Below are 18,621 nucleotides of genomic sequence, written 5' to 3'. Positions count from 1 at the left end.
CCGTTTCACTCCATCATAACACTGCTTACCTTTATCATGTTTGAAAGCACTACATGCATATCAGAAGGGGGTGAAACACTTCCTCATATGTAGGCCCACAAACCCACACACAAGGACTTTCCCTGGGGCACCCAGGAAGTGAAAGACAGACAAAGACATGCAACTGCCCCATGGCACAGTCTCCAGAGTGGTGGAAGGGGAGTCAGGCAGCACCTGGCTCCACAGCACCCACCTGTCCTTGACTCTGAGGATCAGCTGGTGGAACCGGTCCACATGCTCAAAGCTGGCCTTGTCTGTCACCGAGTACACTATAAGAAAACCATCTCCAGTCCTCATGTACTGCTCCCGCATTGCGCTGAACTCCTCTTGGCCTGCGGTATCCAGAACTAGGACAAAAGAGATGAAGGATTTAGTTACTGTAAAGACCCACAGCTGTTGACACCAATGTGTCCTACATGGTCTTTCTTCCTCCACTGGGCTTAGTCCTCTCAAAAGCTGCAAAAGACTTGACAAAAGCAAGCTGGATGGCCATGATGGTTTGTTTTCATAAACCAAAAATTACTCCCAGACCCTAGTCACCACCATGTGTCTACACTGGAAGTATCTGCAAGCTGATTGAAGCTGGTGGAAAAGCTTTAGGTGACTTGCACAGCCTACATAGCAATGGTGTTTCTATGCATTGACAATACCTAAACCTATTCTCAAATTCCCTAAAACACCTCAGATGCTGCTCCCCACTAAATTAAGCTCCCCTTTGTTATGACCATTACTCACTGGTTCTGCATCAGTCTGCTTTGCAGGGTGTCATCAGCTACACCATGGACCACATGTGGAGCAAGCTAAACTAGCTTCCTGGGAAAGCAGTACATACTGGTGCACACATCAGTGCCAATTACTGGGCCCTAGCTTTCTATACTGCTAGGACTTTGAACAACAGGAGAAGGGTACCAGAAGACTTAATTGGTTTAGGTTATACCAGTGCAAATGTGGTGTGAGCTCAAAGTGCATCTGCTGCTCAGAAGCAATAGTCCTTATTAGTATGTATTCATCATTATATCCTAGAGGAAAACACCTTCAGGACAACTGGGAATGCATCTCAGTCAACTGGGGATGGGAAAACTGTTTCTGCCTTTGCTGAACAGCCACAGCATAAGCACCAGCCCACAAGTTATGGGGAAAGCCCAGGGCACGGGTGGAAGGAGGCTGTGGCAGGAGTGTACTGCTGACAGAGCAGGAGGGTTTGATAGGCATTTTTCTAGTCTGAGCAGGCCCACAATCCTAGCAAGATGCCTCCTCTAGGGGTAAGTATTCAGGCTGCCCCGATTTCCAGATGGACCCAGGATAAAGCCCACTTTGCTGCTGGTATTACTTGCTGAATCAGCACAGGTAGCCACAGGCAGACATGCTGTGCGTCACAGTGCACCCCATGAGCCAGCCCACGCAGCTTCACCATGTGTCTGGAGGAAAGACAGCTACCCTGGAATGCCTGGAGACCTTACTTGGTGATGGCAGGCCCTCTAAAGCCTTCAGCTTCACTCATTTGTCTACCTTATCTGGTCTTGTTTCATGTTTCCATGAGCCCTTAAGGTGAAAAGAGCTTATACACTGCTGCAGAGACCCTGAGATTTAGGCTACTTTGCCAAGTAGCTGGAGCTTGCTGAAAAGTCACAAGTGTCTCTTTATAGTCTTTTATCCTGTTTCTTCCCTCTAAATCTAGGAAACAAGGGTCTCATCTCAAATGCATCCAGGCTGTTCCTTAAGGACTGTACAAAAAAAATGAAAAGGAAAAAAAAGAAAAATGAAAGAGAGAAAAAAAGACACTGCATATGCTGGCAAATTTCTGTCCCCTGGGCAGAACTGCTACCATGGAATAAGGCCAGAACCTCGTGGCTAGGATGAAAGAGGAAATTAATCCTTCCTACCCACCCAACCTGTAAGGAGAGGCTGGGCTGCCCTCATCTGACTTCTGCACCAGCTGGACACAATGGCAGGGCAGGGCTGAGAGCTGGTAAGTAACACACATTCCCTTCCCCTCTCCAGCACACATACTCAACTTGTGATGATGTGGGATAGCTTCTTGCAGGGGGCCAGGCTCTCTTGCCCTCACTCAACCTTGAGACAGGGCAGGTGCCTGAGGATAAGCTGTGGGCAGGAAACTGGAGATGGATGTGCCTGCATGGTAATTTACTTAGGGACTTCCCCTTGTTCTGGCACATTTGCAAACCTTCCGTGAAACATGAGGAACACCCAGCTCTGCCTTGCACCCATCAACCCATCCCCAGCTGCTACTCCTCCAAAGCTTTGCATCCACTACAATAAGGCGGGGGACTAGCCCTGGGTGGAGGGCTGTTGGGACACCCAGTTAACAGCATGGGTCTGCGCTGTCACTTCTACCTCATGCCTGGGTCTTGGACATGGCATCACACTAAACACAGGCAGGGCTGCTGAGTCAGCAGCTGCTATTTAAAAGGAATTCACTTGCAGCATTCCTAGAAAGGTGAGCAAGTCCAGGCAGCATTTAAAACAGCACTTTGAAAATGCAAGTAAAAGATGTGCAGTAGTGAAAGCTATGCTTAATCTCAGATGGGTTACTAATGCAAAGCTAAGTGTTATGTGGATGGCCAGATAGAGTCCTTGTTTTAACTTTAAATATGCTCTTCATGAAGACTACCTCCCCATTCTATCACTTCTGCACTAATTTAATTGCAAAGAATCAGAAGGAAGAGAGCAATCTGAATCCCTCATAGGCAGGATAAGACCACATCCTGGAAAGCATCAACACCAAAAACAGGGCCTTATGGAAGTAGCTTTGCTTCTGGTGTAATCTTGGGGCACAGAAGTTGCCAGACAACTCTTACATTGAGAAATGTGAAAGCAGCAAAAAGAAATCTTGCAAAGGTGAAACTGGGAAGGTGATTTCACTGGCTTCCCAAGCAGGTGAGATTTAAGCTGTTAGCCATCATTCACCTTCTTTTAAAATTCCTGATGAGAAACCAGAAGCTATAGAATAGTCATGAGCAGAAAAGAACTGAACTCTCTTATCACCGGCACACTTTAAAACAGCAATTGTCTCTTACTGGAAGTTGTCCCACTGGCAGCGCATAAAAGCCAACGTGGAGACAAGGCTGGTCTAAAGCACAGTTGGTTTCCCCTGCCTCATTCTTCCAGGAGCTGAACTCAAGATTCATAGGCTGTACAGCACATGGCCAGGAACTTCCAACAGCAAACTTGAAGTTCCTACAAGCTTGGCTGAAGAAGCAGCAAGGAGGAGCATCAACAAATGTGTTTGGGTAAAGACTGAGGAGAGAAAAGCCAAGGACTATATCTGACTAGGAACAGACATCCAAAGAGGGAAAAGCCATTTACAGAGCTATCACACAAATCAGCTGGAGACTAAGCTAAGAGCAATTAGGCTGTAAGAGCCCAGTAGGAAGTTCTCCCGCTTTGCCAGTAAGAGATTGCTGAGGGAAGATGGTCTTTTCTGCTTTCCAGTGGATGTGACCCCAACTGTTGTGAACTCCTTTCTAATTGAATCCTGCTCCCACAGAGCTCTCCACTCCATTTTCCTGTGAATCTTGATGGGTTAGGCAAGAGTGTGGCTGCTTAGAGAGCACTTCTGAGCAGCCACAGGAGCCCACGAATACACAGGAATTTGTGGTCCAAAATAGAAGCACTCAGTGTTTTCAAGTATTTTATGTGGCAATATCTCTGCAACAGACAGTGCTGAAGAGGTATGAGGTGGCCATGCTGTGCACAAGGCAAGGCAGATGCTTGGTCAGTGTGATGCTTTTGCTCTTTCCAGATAAAGCCACACTGTCCCCAACATAAGAGCTTTCCTTGGGGAAAAGCATGTGATGGTGAAACACTGGGGCTTTTATGAGCCCTTCTTCTGTACTCTAAATATACAGATATTATAACACAGAAAACCTGAGTACTCAAATTCTTGCCCTCTTTTCAAGGACAGGGGCCTTCACATCAATAAACAGAATAAAGATGTAAGCTCTTAAAGGAGTTCTTTCTCTGACAAAGGGCAAGTATTCAATGCCTTGTGTTTTCCATGTTGCAATACCAAAGTTTTCCTAGCAGGAAAAAAAAATCCCCACATCTCAAAACAACAAAAAACCCTCTTTCAAGGTTGCAAAATTCCAGTAATTAAGGGATGGAAAATACTGTACACACAAATGAAAGAATGACAGTACAAACTTCATTTGAATATTAATTATTTCAATGACACTACCTAAAGTTTAAATAAAATTTAAAAAAAAACAAACAGAAAGTGTGACAAATGATTCATTTTTCCTCCAAGTCTGAAGTGACCTTTGATCTCCCTCTGGCCTCCTGGCTGAACTGTTCCCAGGCTTCCTGAGGAGAAAAGCAGACAGCCTGTCCTGAGATGACTAGCAGCGAAAACCCTACCCAAAAAAGGATGCATTGGAGACATGAGTGGAAAGGGCAGAGAGGGAGCCCAGGGAAAGGAATGGTTCTTGGTGTTACTCCGCTGGGGTGGACACCTCCTCTGCAGGTCTAGGCCAATGCAAGGGCACCCAGGAACTGAAAAGGGCACTTGGATGGAAGAGAAATGAAATAGAAAACTGAAGTTCAGGACTAGGAAGACAACTTCCAGGCAATGATACTCATCTAAATCATACCAGAGCAACAGAGCACTGCTTCCTTTCACCCACCCCACAGACACAACTCCTTGCTTTGCTGGTACCAATTGAGACAGTGCTAGTGACAGCTAAGAGGTTAGCCCAATTCATCAACATGCCCAAGCCATGCACTTGTGGCCATCTCTTCCTCTCCTCTCCTCTTTTTTGTAATCTGTGTGGTTTATGAGCCATAAGGAATTTTGAAACACTGGGAATTTTTGCCATATTAAGGAATTTCCCTTCTGGCTTCATGACCAGATTAATAATTCCAGACTGGCATTTTGCAGCCACACCAAGAGAAATCTTTTGCCAATTACTAAGTTAGCCTGCACACATGAAGAAACATTCAAAATTAATGACAGCAAATCAGTTGGAGCAACAGTTAATCAGAGTGGATTAACCCTAGCCTCCACTTAATTCTGACCTGATGTGTCTACACAGCACCTGCATGTGCATGCATTTAACCAAGCACATCAACAATGTTGATTTCAGCATGAACAGCAGGGAACAAATGAAGATAAAATATGCAGAGAAAATTGGAAGCTGATCGTAAAGCGTCTTAAGGGTGGCAGCACCTGAAAAAATGGGCTAACCACAAATTGTCTCTGCATCCTTGATGCAGGTTAAGTGCCCTGTTCCACTCTATGACACCTGTCCTCCAAACACTGCTTAGAAGTTGGAGGAAAGCTAACAATAAAGTGTTTTTGTGTAGTGTTGGACTTGAACACACCAAGCACAGATTCCATAGCCTTCTAGGAGGCAGGGAACTATCATAGACTCTTCTTTGATGAGACATGCTCAAGCCAGACAGCAAATATATACAAAGAGAGTTTGAACATGGCTTTGGCTCCAAGGCTTAAAATCTGAAATAAAAATCTGTTCCATTTAAGTCTACTTTCAGCGAAAGATGTCAGCAAAGGGAGAAAATGCAAGTCAAACATTTCACCACGCTGCCAGTTAGTGCTATTGAATAAATGTGGGTGGAGGTCTTCATGGAGGGAAGCCAAATTCTTTATGCAAGCTGGCTAGCTCAAAGGCTTTTTACAACATAATACTGGTACAAATACCAAATTCTAGAGATGCTTTGTACAGAACTGCTCAGGCAACAGCCTGGAAGAGAATTAATGTATTGGATGCCAAAGGATGTGGCTTTAAAAAAAACAAACCAACAAAACAATAAAAAACCCACCAAAACTTAAAATTGTTTCTGCAAACTCAGAAGCTTATAGAGTCCCTCACACTAAATCTCCACTTGGTAGTCTCATCATCTAAAACTAGACTCTATTTTCGGGGCAGGGACCTTCTTCTTCCCATGAAGCACTGCATGAAACATCAACTTGTAAAGGATTTGGCCAACAAACAGCTGGAAATTCTGGAATTTATTGTGATGCATCTTTACCCTTCCTATCATGTTTGTCCCTAATTTTATACCAGAAATGATTCGTGCAACCATGTGCAACCACAACAAGAGCAGCTGCCCCAAGTATATGGCGAGCTCCAGGAACGGCCTAGATCCTAACTAATTCTGTGACAGAAAGCTGTGGTAGAAGCCACATGCGATAGTCTTCATGCCCTGTTTTTACCAGGTCGATGGTAAAGGCTCACATGCTTTTCCAAGCAAGAATATTGCTTTTCTCCCAGAATTCCAATTGTTCAAAATCTCATGTGGTAGGAAGAGCAGAAGCTACAGTTTCACTTCCATGGCTGAAATTTATCTGCGGGCACATGAACGCTGAAAATCAGGAGTTCCCAACATGCCATTCAAAGCCACAGCTGAATTCAATTCAGCTTGAAGAGAGTCACTAAACTCCATCTGAGCAAAAGAAAAGTTTTGGTATTTTTTCAGTAAAACAAAGGGTTAAGTTTCTGCTTCTTGGAAAACATTCTTTTTCCCCCAACTCCCATCTAGGTCAGGGTTGTTTTGTTTGGGTGGTGGCTTTTTTTTCTTTGTACTAAACAAAAATTCCAACTATTCAGCAAAAGATACCTTTTCTACTTTCCAATAATTTACAAAACCAGGCTGTTTCAGCCAACATCAATGTGTGCAGCAGCTGGTACTGTTCTATCAGAACATGAGGCATACCAGGGAAGATAAAGGTTGCTTGTTTTAGAGGGCTGGATTCTGGACTGAAAAAGAAAGCTTGAATGTCATTACAGCACAGATGGATTTTTCCTTAACACTGGCATTTTAAAAATAAGGGTGCATAGTCACATTATGTGGTGGTTAATTGAGAGCAGGTTATCTCTGATGCAGATGGCAAGAAAGAGACATGCTGGGCATCAGTTTCACAACTATTCCCCTGTATTAGTTACTAGATACTATCATATTTAAATGAGCAAATGTTAGCCAGATTAAGTTATTTTGGTTTGTTTTGTTTTAAAATACTGAGTAAAGGCTGTTTTTGAAGGACCTTGGGGCCATTTGTACTCACTCAGTTGTACCTGATAAATCCTTAAGTGTACAACTAAGATCTCAATTTTCCAGACCAAACTTACAGTCTTCGCAGCAAACCCCAGTTGTGTGACCTGGTATAGGTGATCCTGCTTTGGCAGGGGGGTTGGACTAGATGATCTCTCGAGGTCCCTTCCAGCCCCTGACATTCTGTGATTCTGTAAATGAAACAAAATACTTGCCTATTTTGCTGCATTACCTAATTATTGTCTAAACCCAAACAAAACTTAGAACATTTAACACTAAGGTTCCCATTATGGCTGTGGTCAGTCTGTCTCTTGCAGCACAAACTAATAAGTTGCAGCGTTAGGGGCTTTTTCCTCACCTACAGAATCAAGTGCTTTGGTGTGTGTTTGCTTGTTTAATTTGTGTGTTTAGTGGGGTTGTTTGTTGGTTTTTTTATAATGTGTGGTGGGGGTTTTTGATTGGTTGGTTTGGGGCTTGTTAGTTTGTTTGGGGGTTTTGTGTGTGTGTGTTTGTGGGGTTTTTTTTAGTTTTGTTTTCTGGGGGGGTTTTGGTGGGGGTTTTTTTGTTTTGTTTTTTAGGTTTTTTTGGGGGGTTGGGGACTTGTTTTGGGCTTTTGTTTGCTTTGTGTCTTTGTTTGCTTGTTTGTTTTTTAAAAGCATTTTTTCTTCAAAGAACTAAAATACCTTGTTTACACCAGCTCTCCAGGCCGGTACTCTACCCATATTTAAATGAAACAGGTAACTAGATATGCCAATATCATGCCTGAATGATGGGAATTAAGAAGTGTTACAATCCTTCACTATCAGTGGATGACAGCTTTGATTAAATGTTCTTTCTGGTTATAACCCTCATTCAGTTACCCACTCGCTGCTATTTCCCAGGGGATATGCCTAACCACAATGAAGTATGATTAGCAATAGCCACATCACAGTGCTATAATTCACCTCTTGTAGAAGCCTCCTCCAAATGTCTGTGATGATGTATAGTTTTTTTTACTCTCCTGCAGAACTGGAACAAATGCAACTGGAAGCAGAAGCTTTGCTGAGATCAGCTGCAGACCACATGCCTCAGCTCACAAGCCAGTCTGCACAAAAATTCCTGGCAGCCCACAGTGGAGTAGGAGGGACATAAGGGGACAACATCTTGTGGGAGGCACTGAGGTCTATTTGCACTTATGCTCAGCTAGAAGTGACAGCAGACCACCTGAGTAGCTTGCTTACCATCAAGAATTGCCCATTGCCCATCTATTTCTGTGTGCTTCAGATAGGAGTCTTCAATAGTTGGGTCATAGTCTGGCACAAAAATCTTCTGGAAAAACTGAATGGTGAGAGCACTCTTCCCCACACCGCCATCTCCAACCACCACCAGCTTGTATGTAGGGAGGTTTTCACTGGGAACAGCACTTGTAGCCATGCTTCCAGTGTGATAAACCTATTGGAGAAAGAGATCATCTCTGATTACTCATCAGCAATGAAAAGAGGGCAGCATTGCACAAGGCAGTTTTTACCTGATGCTAGGAAGTGAGGACGAAGTCAGTACCAACGACCAAATTCCTTTTGGACAGGAGCAGCTGTGTCTACCCTCCCCAACAACTCCACCGCAACCTAGACTCATCACTTAGAAGTGCAGACAGCCTCACCACTGTGGCTTGTTTACTCCTGCCTCATCTACAAGGATCACCAATTGTCACCAAACATGTGCACAAAATTTTATCATCTAAGTACCTTTTCTATAGCAGCTGGGCCCACACAGCCATGACAAAAATCACCCTGACTCAGCATAGCTGTCAAACTCCAGATTTCTAGTCACTAGTGATCAAATCCCATCAATAAGCCAGGGCTGTGTTATTCTGCCCTGCTTAGTCCAAGGTACAGCAAATATTAAGTAGTGTGCTACATCTGGGGGCCAGAATCAGCAGTGACAGATGAAGCTGGAGTTAAAGGTCCAGTCCTGGCTTTGCTGACAGACAAAAATGCACTTAGCTGCTTTCTTCCCCCACATTGTGAAGTTTGAGAAACAAAAACAAGAAGGCAGCGGGCCAGGAACAACAGGTGGTTTTCATTTTGTAGTTTAAAAAACCCCCAACAAACAAACAAACAACAACCAAAACCAAACCCTAGCTCTGCTGTGGCAGGAAGGCTGGTTTCTGCGGCTATGACACAGCCCAGAGAGCCAGGAGAGCAGCTTCCCCTGCAGTGTGGTCACACCACTCCCCTCATCTTGGGTGAGTTGTGAAGGAACTGACTCTTCAAAGAAATAAGGAAATAAATCACTGTCTGCAACTGGGAAATGGCACATTTGTGTGGAGAAAGGCCAGTCAGCAATGGCTGCCTCTTACTCTATTTCAATACTCAACAGCAGCAATCACTTCATTAAGAAGCAGCCAGGTGAGAAGTTATGTGCATATGCTGCAGAAGGCAGTGCCCTCCACCCTCCTGCTGCACATGGGTGACAGTGCTGCTCACTCAGATCATAAGGGTAATGGGTGGGAATGATCACTGCATTTTTTGAGAGTTTTTTTTTGGACAGAAAAAAATTAAATTTAAAAAACCCAAACATTGTAATAATAAGGCTCAAGAAAGGGCAGTTGGCTTCCTTAGTACTGGTTTTCTTGACACAAGCCATGCAGTGTGGGAGCAGCTGTGGTGGCACTTTCTGCAGACACCTGCTCCCATCCATTTTGGTGTTGCTCATGACCTTCAGGCTGCAGGCTCTGGCTGGAATCAGTGCTGGGGGGTGGGGAACGAAGACCCAGTTTTGGAATGCTTGCTTTGCAGGAACTATTGACAACCCAATCTGTATCCCTACTCCCCCCCAAGTTTTTAGAGGCTTTCCCAGTAACCGCAGGGATCTTCCTTCATTAAGAAGACAACTTCAAATTTTTCATTCCTAGAAATCACTGATCAAAGCTGATGTGATCAGGACTACAGCTGGCCCAGATAATGCTTAGGAGCTGAGACTGCAGGGCTGCTGTGTGCAAAGTGCAAGTTGAGCCACCAACTAAGATAATCTTATTTCAGCCTATAGTATAGATTTGGTGTGTCCCCCCCCTCCCCCCCCCCCCAATTATTTCATTTTTATATTTTCCAAACAAAACACTTTGACTCTTTATTTCCAAGAGGTCCAAAGCCAACTTGGACCATTTTTCAAAACAGACAAGAGCATAACCCCTTAACAGTCTGACTTCATACTGAAGAATATATCAGACTTTGTAGTTTATGTTCAAGTTTCTCTAGCTCCTTTCTCCTAAACCACTGTTTCACTTTAAGCCAAATCATTGAACCATAAAGGCACTGGCTTGCAGGTCTCACAGTCACTTCACAGCTTTGCTAACCAGCTTTTGCCCCCCACTACACATACACCTTCCCACACATGTAGGCAAGTGCACAAAAAGAAACAAAATAAACCCAGTTGTGAGTATTCACATTTGAGTTTTCCCTATGGAAAAAAAAAATCCTCAGGCCAAAACAGCCTGTAGAGTTTGAGCCATGATCTAAAATACAACCTCCCAAACCATAAGGCACGCTGTAAGACCACCACTGAAGTCACAGAAATGCCCAAAGACAATGTCAAAATGAAGACAGAAAAAGCATACAGTGAATCACTCAAGTTTCATCAAGGATGAGAACATGGCTTCCTTGCTACTTTTCACCTCTCATCACTGTACTGGTGCCATCAAGATCATAACCAGGAGTTAACATTCCCACCTACAGTCACAACTCAAAGCCAAAAGAGAAAAACCTTCAGTTTTTTTAAAATTGAATGTCCTCTACTCTATCCTCCCCAGCACCACATATGTATGATAAGGTACAGGTTGCAACTGAGGAACGTCTGCAAATCCAGGCATAACCTGCCGTATGCATAATTACATGGTGTACAGGTTAAATGCCTTGACCACTAATTAAGATCATGCATCTGATTATTTCTCCTTGAACTAAATGAATAGGAACTGTTTTAGTTTCTCCTCAAAAATTAAAACCCCGGAATAGGGACAAAGGGTCATCACAGAGGGGAACTCGCTGGGGCTGCTAAGAACTGTAAAGGCCTTTGGTACAAGTTGAGACAACCCAAAATTTTCAGAACAAGAAGAAACATGATCAAGTCTGCTTGTTTCTGAACTATCTTTGGAGAAACTCTTTCCACTACAAGCAACAGCTGTTGGATGGGGAGGAGACCAAGCACCAGATGAGCTCTCAAGCAGACTTACTGCAGTTCCTCACCACAATTCCATGGAAAAGTTTCTTACCCCCATTTTTGGGAGATTAATCAACTTTCTTGTATTACAGTAACACACATCAACAAGCAGCATTCTTGACTGCAGAGAAACTTACACACTGCAACTAAATTTCTCATTTTTGCTTGGAAACCCAGATTTTCTTTCAGCATAATCCTGCTCAGGTCAGATCATTCTCACAGGCTCTCTAGATACAGACTCTGGCTAAACCCCTGCCCCTCTCAACACATATGATGACAATTTTTTGCTTTGCCTGTGGCCAAGATTTCACCCCATCCTTCTTTACACAGAGGAGCAGCTCCAGCCGGACGATATGAAAGACTGATTGTTACTGACATGGTGGGGGACAGGCTGCGGATGTGAAAACCATACTACAATTGTGCACAAGTTTTGACCTCATCACAAAACCACAAGCTACTGCTTGGCAGACAAGCATTATATTTCACAGACATTTTGTATGAGCCCCTTTAACTCAGTCCTAAGAAGCCTCCAGCTTATCTTGCATGAAACACTCCCCAAAGTACTAGGCTAACATTTAGCCCATTGTACAAACTGTGACGCTGCCCAACACGCTTATGGGTTGAATCGGGGCATTTGCTTCCCATCATTTCCAGATGTTTGGTCATACTGTACTTCTAAGATACCAGACTGAGTATGGGAGAACAGCAAGAACTGAAACAAACATTGATTTAAAAGTTAAAAAAAAACACCAAAAACCAGAAGTCCAGAACTGTAGACTGATTTGTTGAGCATGAGGCCTCCATAGTTTAGGTGGCGCTAACATGAACAAATGAAAATTCCTATTGAATGTCCAAAGGCAGCAAGTTTAGATGTTTCTGCAGAGGTGTTTCTACTGCCCATGGAAACACTCCTCCTACTGAGATAGAATCATAGAATCGGTCAGGGTTGGAAGGACAACAAGGATCATATAGTTCTAACCCCCCCTGCCATGGTGGGGGAGCTGGCAGGTCTCATGCTCCCAACACACAGGTACATCATGCAAACCTTTTGAAAGCCAAGTGTCTGCATTTCCACCCGCCCTGATAACCAAACCAAGAAGACATCTCATGCCTCGACGAGATTATAATCTAAATCAGTTAATAAATCAACCCTAAAACCAACACATGTTACCTTCTGAAAAACATTAAACCCCCACAAAGGTGTGCTGAGCTTCTACGCTGGCTTGCTACATCACTACAGGCAAGTGCACAGGACTTGGGCTGATTTTCATGTGTTTTTGGCAAGAATACTAACACAGTCCTCCTCATATTGGAGCAAGAATAAGTGTGTTTGTTGTAGATCTGACTGAGAAAAATGAAGCATAGTCATTTGTCTGCATACAAAGGAGTATGTGGTAATACACTAATAAACTCTGATGATAATCATCTTACAATTTATATAGTTGTTTATTTTGGAAGAGCCAAGAGAAGGATCCATACCCTATGTGGAGAAATGTAATCAGGGCTCTGGTTAAGTCACTGGAAGGAGGATGATTATTACCATCATCTTCTTGCACACTGGCAAGATCTGTGTCCTGACAGCACAAGCCAATAATGCTGAGACAGTCAGAAATGCAGCTACTTCTAGAGTAGATGGCAAGGAAAAAGAGAAATGCTGACATAAGAATATCAGGCTGAGCCTCTTCTGCATTTTTTTACGGAGGCAGAATAAACTGCACAAACCCCCATTTACCTGTCTGGACATGAGGACAGAGTACAACAGCTGAACTATGCCCTCGGAGTAGCCAAGCAATACAAAAACCAGCAGAGATGGAGAAATTCAGCTTGCTTAGTGCAACTGGACCACCAAGCCCCAACAGGTCAGCACAACATGTAGGTAGTGCATCTAAACCACATCCCTGCTGCAAAACTTGTAATGAATGAGAGTGGAACAGATCTCAGCTTGTGTAAATCATCATAATTTTTGTTCATCTCAGCAGAGGTGTGGCCCCATATGACAATAATAAAACGGACATTTGATGTGCAATCACCCCTATCCCTGCTTCCAGCTCCGCTCTCCTCGAGGCAAAGCTCCCCTGGCAAAGCCATTACAGCAGGTAAACGAGCTCAGAACCAAGCCCTGGATTTGCAGAGGAGGTTAAGTGCAATTAAAAACACTGGCTCCCTGACAGAGAAGCCCAGCATGGCAGTGATTTACTGTCTCCATGGCAACACGTGACATAAATTGCTTAATTGTGTTATGAAACCACAAGAAAAAGCTGCAGTAGGGTCTCTGTGGGAACCACCAGCTCCCTCCTCCTTTTCTGCAGCTCTCCAAAACGGACAGCTCTAGGGAGCTTACAGCTGCTATAGAAATAGGCTAAGATTTAGCATGCACTCAGGTACGTATGCATGCATGCTGACAAATTCCATCAGCCCATAACCAAGGCGAATTTTTCTATCACTGGCTTGTGTTGGTCCATAGATAGCTCTTCACATATGCCCTTCCAGAGCCCTGCATACCTGAAGACACCAACCTCACCTGAGGCTGAGGAAGACTATCAGTCACTGAGGCTGCCAACTACTCCTACAGTCGCAATTAATAACTCTTCCTCTAGCCACAGCTCACTTGATGACGCCCTTTTACCCAAGCACTTTGCAAGCATTAGAAGTTCCATGCAATGCCTCCAGGGTTGAAACTCTGCAAGGTCTGAACACTTCCCTCTCTGTTCCTCTTGCAGACTGCTGGCTGCAGCCACACAACCACCATGACACACCCAGCGAAGCTCGCCAGGTACCAAAATAGTTCAGCTTTACGTGTTGCAGGCAATCCCTTGGACTGGGAACTAATGAGAATCCTTGAAATACGGCACATGCCCGTTTAGGAGGCGGATACCTCCCTTGAGTCATGCTGATCATGAATGAATGAATGTCAAGAATTTATCCCTCAAGCAGCCATGACCATGTCCCAAACTCCTGAGAGCCAAAGGACCCATAAGTATATGAACAGCCATTACCATTTTTCATTAAAGATTATTAACTCTTAGCCCTGCTTCCTCCAGCCTACCAGATTCCCTGCCCAGTCAATGCCTCAAAAAGGACACACTGAGGAAAAGCTGGACTGCATGCAAGTTTTCAGTGGTAAGTCAGCACAGAATAGGTCTGTCATGTGAAAAGCCTGATGCCCTTTGTAGTTCTGGCATTAAGTTATACAAATTCCAAGTGAAATACCAGTTTTCTGAGATTTTCTAATGAGAATTCTGCCAGGTGAGTGTTCTCAAGTCCTACCAGCTTCTAGGAGATCTGATGGAAGCCAGCACCTGACAAGGCCTGCACAAGAAATTACAGACATTTCCATTTAGAGCAGTGATCAAAGCACTATCAGACTGTTACTAAATAGGAGAGAAAAGAATAAACTAACTGTTGTTTAAAAAGAAAATCCTCAACCCAGCAATAAAGAGCTGCAATTGGCTGGGTTTTGATCTTGGGAATGTAGTGTGGGTCCTGGAATTGGCTTTGTAAATTCTCCATCAAAGCAAAAAGATGCTCTACTCTGAGGTATGCACTCACTGAACTACTCACTGGCTTCCTGTACCCATCAGACCTTTTCTCCTTTTCAACCCAAAATTGTATTGCCTCCCCCACCACACAGATGCTCCTCAGATTTACTGTAAGAGAAAGAAAACACACCAGGGGATTAATGAAGCACTTGAGATTCACACAAAAGGCAGCTCAAGGCAGTAGCTGACTGATGAACACTTGGTAGTTATTTTAGGAAACATGGAATTATAGTCTGAACAAATAATAGAAATAGCTTAGGTGGTAGGTGGCCTCTTGTCTCCACCCGCTGCGAATCCTTGAGCACTAAGAAGCCCTTTCTGTAGCACTCAGCAGCAGCTTTCCCATGGCCAGGCTGGGCTGGGGGCTTGCTCCTACCTACTTGGAAGCATGTACGTGTTTGTGTCCTGATCTGTATGTAAATGCAGCACAGCATAAGTCAATCATATTGACAGATGCCATCTGAAACAAATTCTGCTTCCCTCCTCCTCCAACTCCTCTTCTACCTTCCACAACAACTCCATTAATCTTCAGTCTGCTTCTCTTGGTGATGCAGTGTACTTTTCAGAATAGGTAAGATTCCTGTCCCTCTGACAAGCCAACAGTCAGAGGCAGAAGCTAGGTTATTCTTATTTTTTTTTAACAACACTTAAGTCAGATTTAGGCCATTACCAGTTTTGTAGGAGAATCTAGATATGTGATGAGAAAGCAGCTCATGAGATCCATTCCTGCATCTTTCAGATTTTGATTAAAATTGTGTGGCTGTCAATTTAGGGGTGTCCACTGGAGATTGATCCAAGCCTTTTGCCAAGACATGAAATGAAGGCATCCCTTCACAGAACTGAGGCCTGAGGAAGCAGATGGCTCAGCTACTTTTACTCCCATAATTTCTTGTGTGTTTAAATCCACTATCCCTTTCCCTACTCATTTATTTCCAAAGCTCTTGGGAGACATCAGGGGATGATGGATTCCTGTACTACTCGCAAAAATTCTTTGCTTGTGTGGCCAAGAATGCCTCTCCTGTGTTATCATGGAACCAATGAAGCTGACCTAAACATACTGTAGCAAAAAAAATCAGATAGCCAAGATGTTCCCCCTGCCCTGCCCAGCCAGAGATAACACAGCAAGAACAAATTTACAATGGAGGAAGCAGCTTCGAATTCCAATAGCTGCCCTTCCTGCTCACACAATCCCTGGAAATGGGCAGCTTCCCTCCTACACATCCCAGCCTGCTGACACACCAATGAAAAGACCCCAAATCCACTGCCCCCAGTGATTTTGCTGCTCTTAATACTCCTCAGCAAGGTTTCTGAAGCAATAGCCCAGTGCTGTGGCCACTCAGCAGCCAGATGCTCTGCTGCCTGCATGTGGCCCTGCTGCTGATGGCACAGACAAATGTGCATGGCACAGCCCTCCTGGCCTTGGCCAGCATTGCCTTGGGCAGGCAAAAGTGGTCCACTGCAGCACGGAACAGTGCTGAGAGCTGCCCAACACAGACTATCCTCACAGCTCCATCCTGCCTTCCCCTTAGGATGCTCATTAGCATCCTAACTGCACTGAGCACCCACCCCTCCACCTATCTCCTTGATGGCTCATTGGGCTCTAGCCTTATGGACATCAAACCATGCACAGGGCAGGCTGGCAGAGACTTCATGGCACCTATGGATGCTTTGGAGATAGTTTATGGACAGAATGGCCATGGACAGTTTATGGCCATCTCATTCCAGTCACCCTCCTGCAAATCAGTCAGTCAGTATTTGGCTCTGAATTTGTCTTCTAGTCAGGCTCAATTTGGTATTTAATGATTTTTATATCTCCAGTGCTGCCACTTGAAGTCTTTCAGGATGTAAACAGCTTTTTAAAGACTCCCTTCCCTTTGGCAAACACACTTTGCACCCCTTCAGACTGAAGTAAGGAGCTGAAGGCTTTGCAGGTCTCTGGTAAGAGCATTTTCACAGGGGTGAATCCTATCAAGCTCAAGGCTGATACTCTGTCTTTTGAGGCAAAGAAAGATGAGAAGTGTGAGGATCTCCAGGTTATTTCCAAACTTTGCGCCTTAACTGCAGACTTTCTCCAAAACTTGACTCAGGACTATATCTTCTCTAAGCAAAAAGACCGTTGTTGTTCATATTCTATGGAAAAATACAGCGATCACTCCTTCCCTGTCTTTATCTCAGTGTTCCCTGGAATTACCTGTGTGCTATGGGGCAACACAGATGTTTCTGCAACACTTTTATCCTCCAGGGCAGGTCAAGCTCCTAGGTCAAGGACAGTCCTCCTAGCTCCTTAAAACACATTTAATACTAATTATTCAGAAAAGCACAATACATGCCAGACTGTGACACTAGAACTTTATTAGATCTTCACCAGCATGGAGTTCAGAAGACGAAGGAACAGCCCTCTCCCAGGTCCACATAAACACCATCTCTCAGGTTTACCCAAATAGGCACTTGGTAGATTTTCAGTAGAATTTAATGACTGTAACTCCCAGAACCTCATAAAAGGCTATTTTCCAGGCATTTCCTGGGTCCATGTCATTACTCTGTCACTTGGAAGACTCCAAGATCTCATCACTGGCCCAGGACCCATAACAGTAATTTTTTCCAGGATTGTTACAGTGCCTGCCAAAAACATGAGTGTCTTATTTACGTACAATGTGCTGAGGAGGTGACTTATGCTTGGCACATCCAGTGGGCTTGTCTGAAAGAGGAGGGTGGGCAGAACTTAGGCCTGGGTACTGGAGTGAGGAGCAGGAGCCAGGGGGAGGGCTGCATGGCCTCCTCCTCTGCCCTACACATGGTGATGCACAGCTTCCCAAAGCCACGGTGGGTAATGCTGCCAGTGTCCCAGTCACATACCAAACCTGCACCAGTGCCTCTTCCCAGCCCTTCTCTCTGACAATCTCCTCAGCTCTTGGTTCCCTCCCTGCTGTCCTCCTCCTGCTCCCTGTCAACCTGGGCGAGCCTTGCCAGTAGATGGCACATACTTTGACACTCAGACCAGCGGCAAATGGCCAAACCACTCTTGAGGAACAGAATTTACCCATGTATGAGAAGTCCTTCCTCCTATTATTTATGCTGTCAGTATTGGAGAGAAGCATCCCATGAGGATATCCCTTTGGAAAAATAAGTACCAGCTTCCTACCCAGTACTGCTCAGTATCTGTACTTGCTGTTGAATGCTCAAGTTTATTCTCAGGTGTCACAAGCCAATGATAATATATACCAGAGAGCAGCAGCTGAAAACCAACGCACCTTTGAAAGCACACTTTGGGTCAGTTGACCCAACTTTAGACCCTTGTAGCCACCTTTCATTTCCTAGTTTCAGCACAGACCTGCATCAAGATACCCTGAGCCTGATTCCTTCTATGTTCTGTCTAAGCCCTCTGCCTTAACTTTTAAGCCATTCAACTTGCAGCTGTGTAGGAGGGTATATATGTACATTCATTAACACTTGCATTATGCCCTGTGGTTTGGCAGGTGGTGCTGCATTATGGATCTAAACAGCGCCAGCAAGTGAGTCTACAGCACTTCACTGGATTAGCATGCTATGGGAAATCAGACCTCAAAAGTGTTTTGTGCTTTTCTGAAGCACCTCTGATGAACAAGGCAACAGCAGGGCTCCAACTACCACTACTTCTGTGCAATCAGATCAGAAATCTACTCACAACTTCAGGAAAAGATAACCCCCATCAAGAATAAAGTGGGAAAAAGGGAGGGAAGAAAAGAAAAGAAAATTTCTCTCTGCTGAAGGGAAAAGGGATAAGCATACCCTCTGCTGCCATTGCCAAAAAGCATCTTTCACACACACCAAACAGAAACAT

The 18,621-nt window shown here is 44.4% G+C and overlaps 1 protein-coding gene across 4 annotated transcripts in view; it reads right to left on the bottom strand.

Annotated features, from left to right (window-relative positions):
- MRAS (muscle RAS oncogene homolog) overlaps nt 1-18,621 on the bottom strand; it is a 40,205-nt gene that overhangs the window by 8,402 nt on the left and 13,182 nt on the right. For all 4 annotated transcript variants that reach the window (XM_054176034.1, XM_054176041.1, XM_054176048.1 and 1 more), the window contains 2 exons: nt 8,289-8,499; nt 233-386 (listed from right to left, as the gene is read on the bottom strand). In XM_054176034.1, the coding sequence (XP_054032009.1) occupies nt 233-386; nt 8,289-8,481 (347 nt within the window). In that variant the 5' untranslated portion in view covers nt 8,482-8,499. The remainder of the gene's footprint in view (nt 1-232; nt 387-8,288; nt 8,500-18,621) is intronic.

The sequence above is a fragment of the Dryobates pubescens genome, chromosome 2 (assembly GCF_014839835.1).
Source record: "Dryobates pubescens isolate bDryPub1 chromosome 2, bDryPub1.pri, whole genome shotgun sequence".
In the NCBI taxonomy this organism is placed as follows: domain Eukaryota; kingdom Metazoa; phylum Chordata; class Aves; order Piciformes; family Picidae; genus Dryobates; species Dryobates pubescens.
Note: the sequence above shows the minus strand (reverse complement) of the source record. Positions and strands in the feature narration are given on the sequence as shown.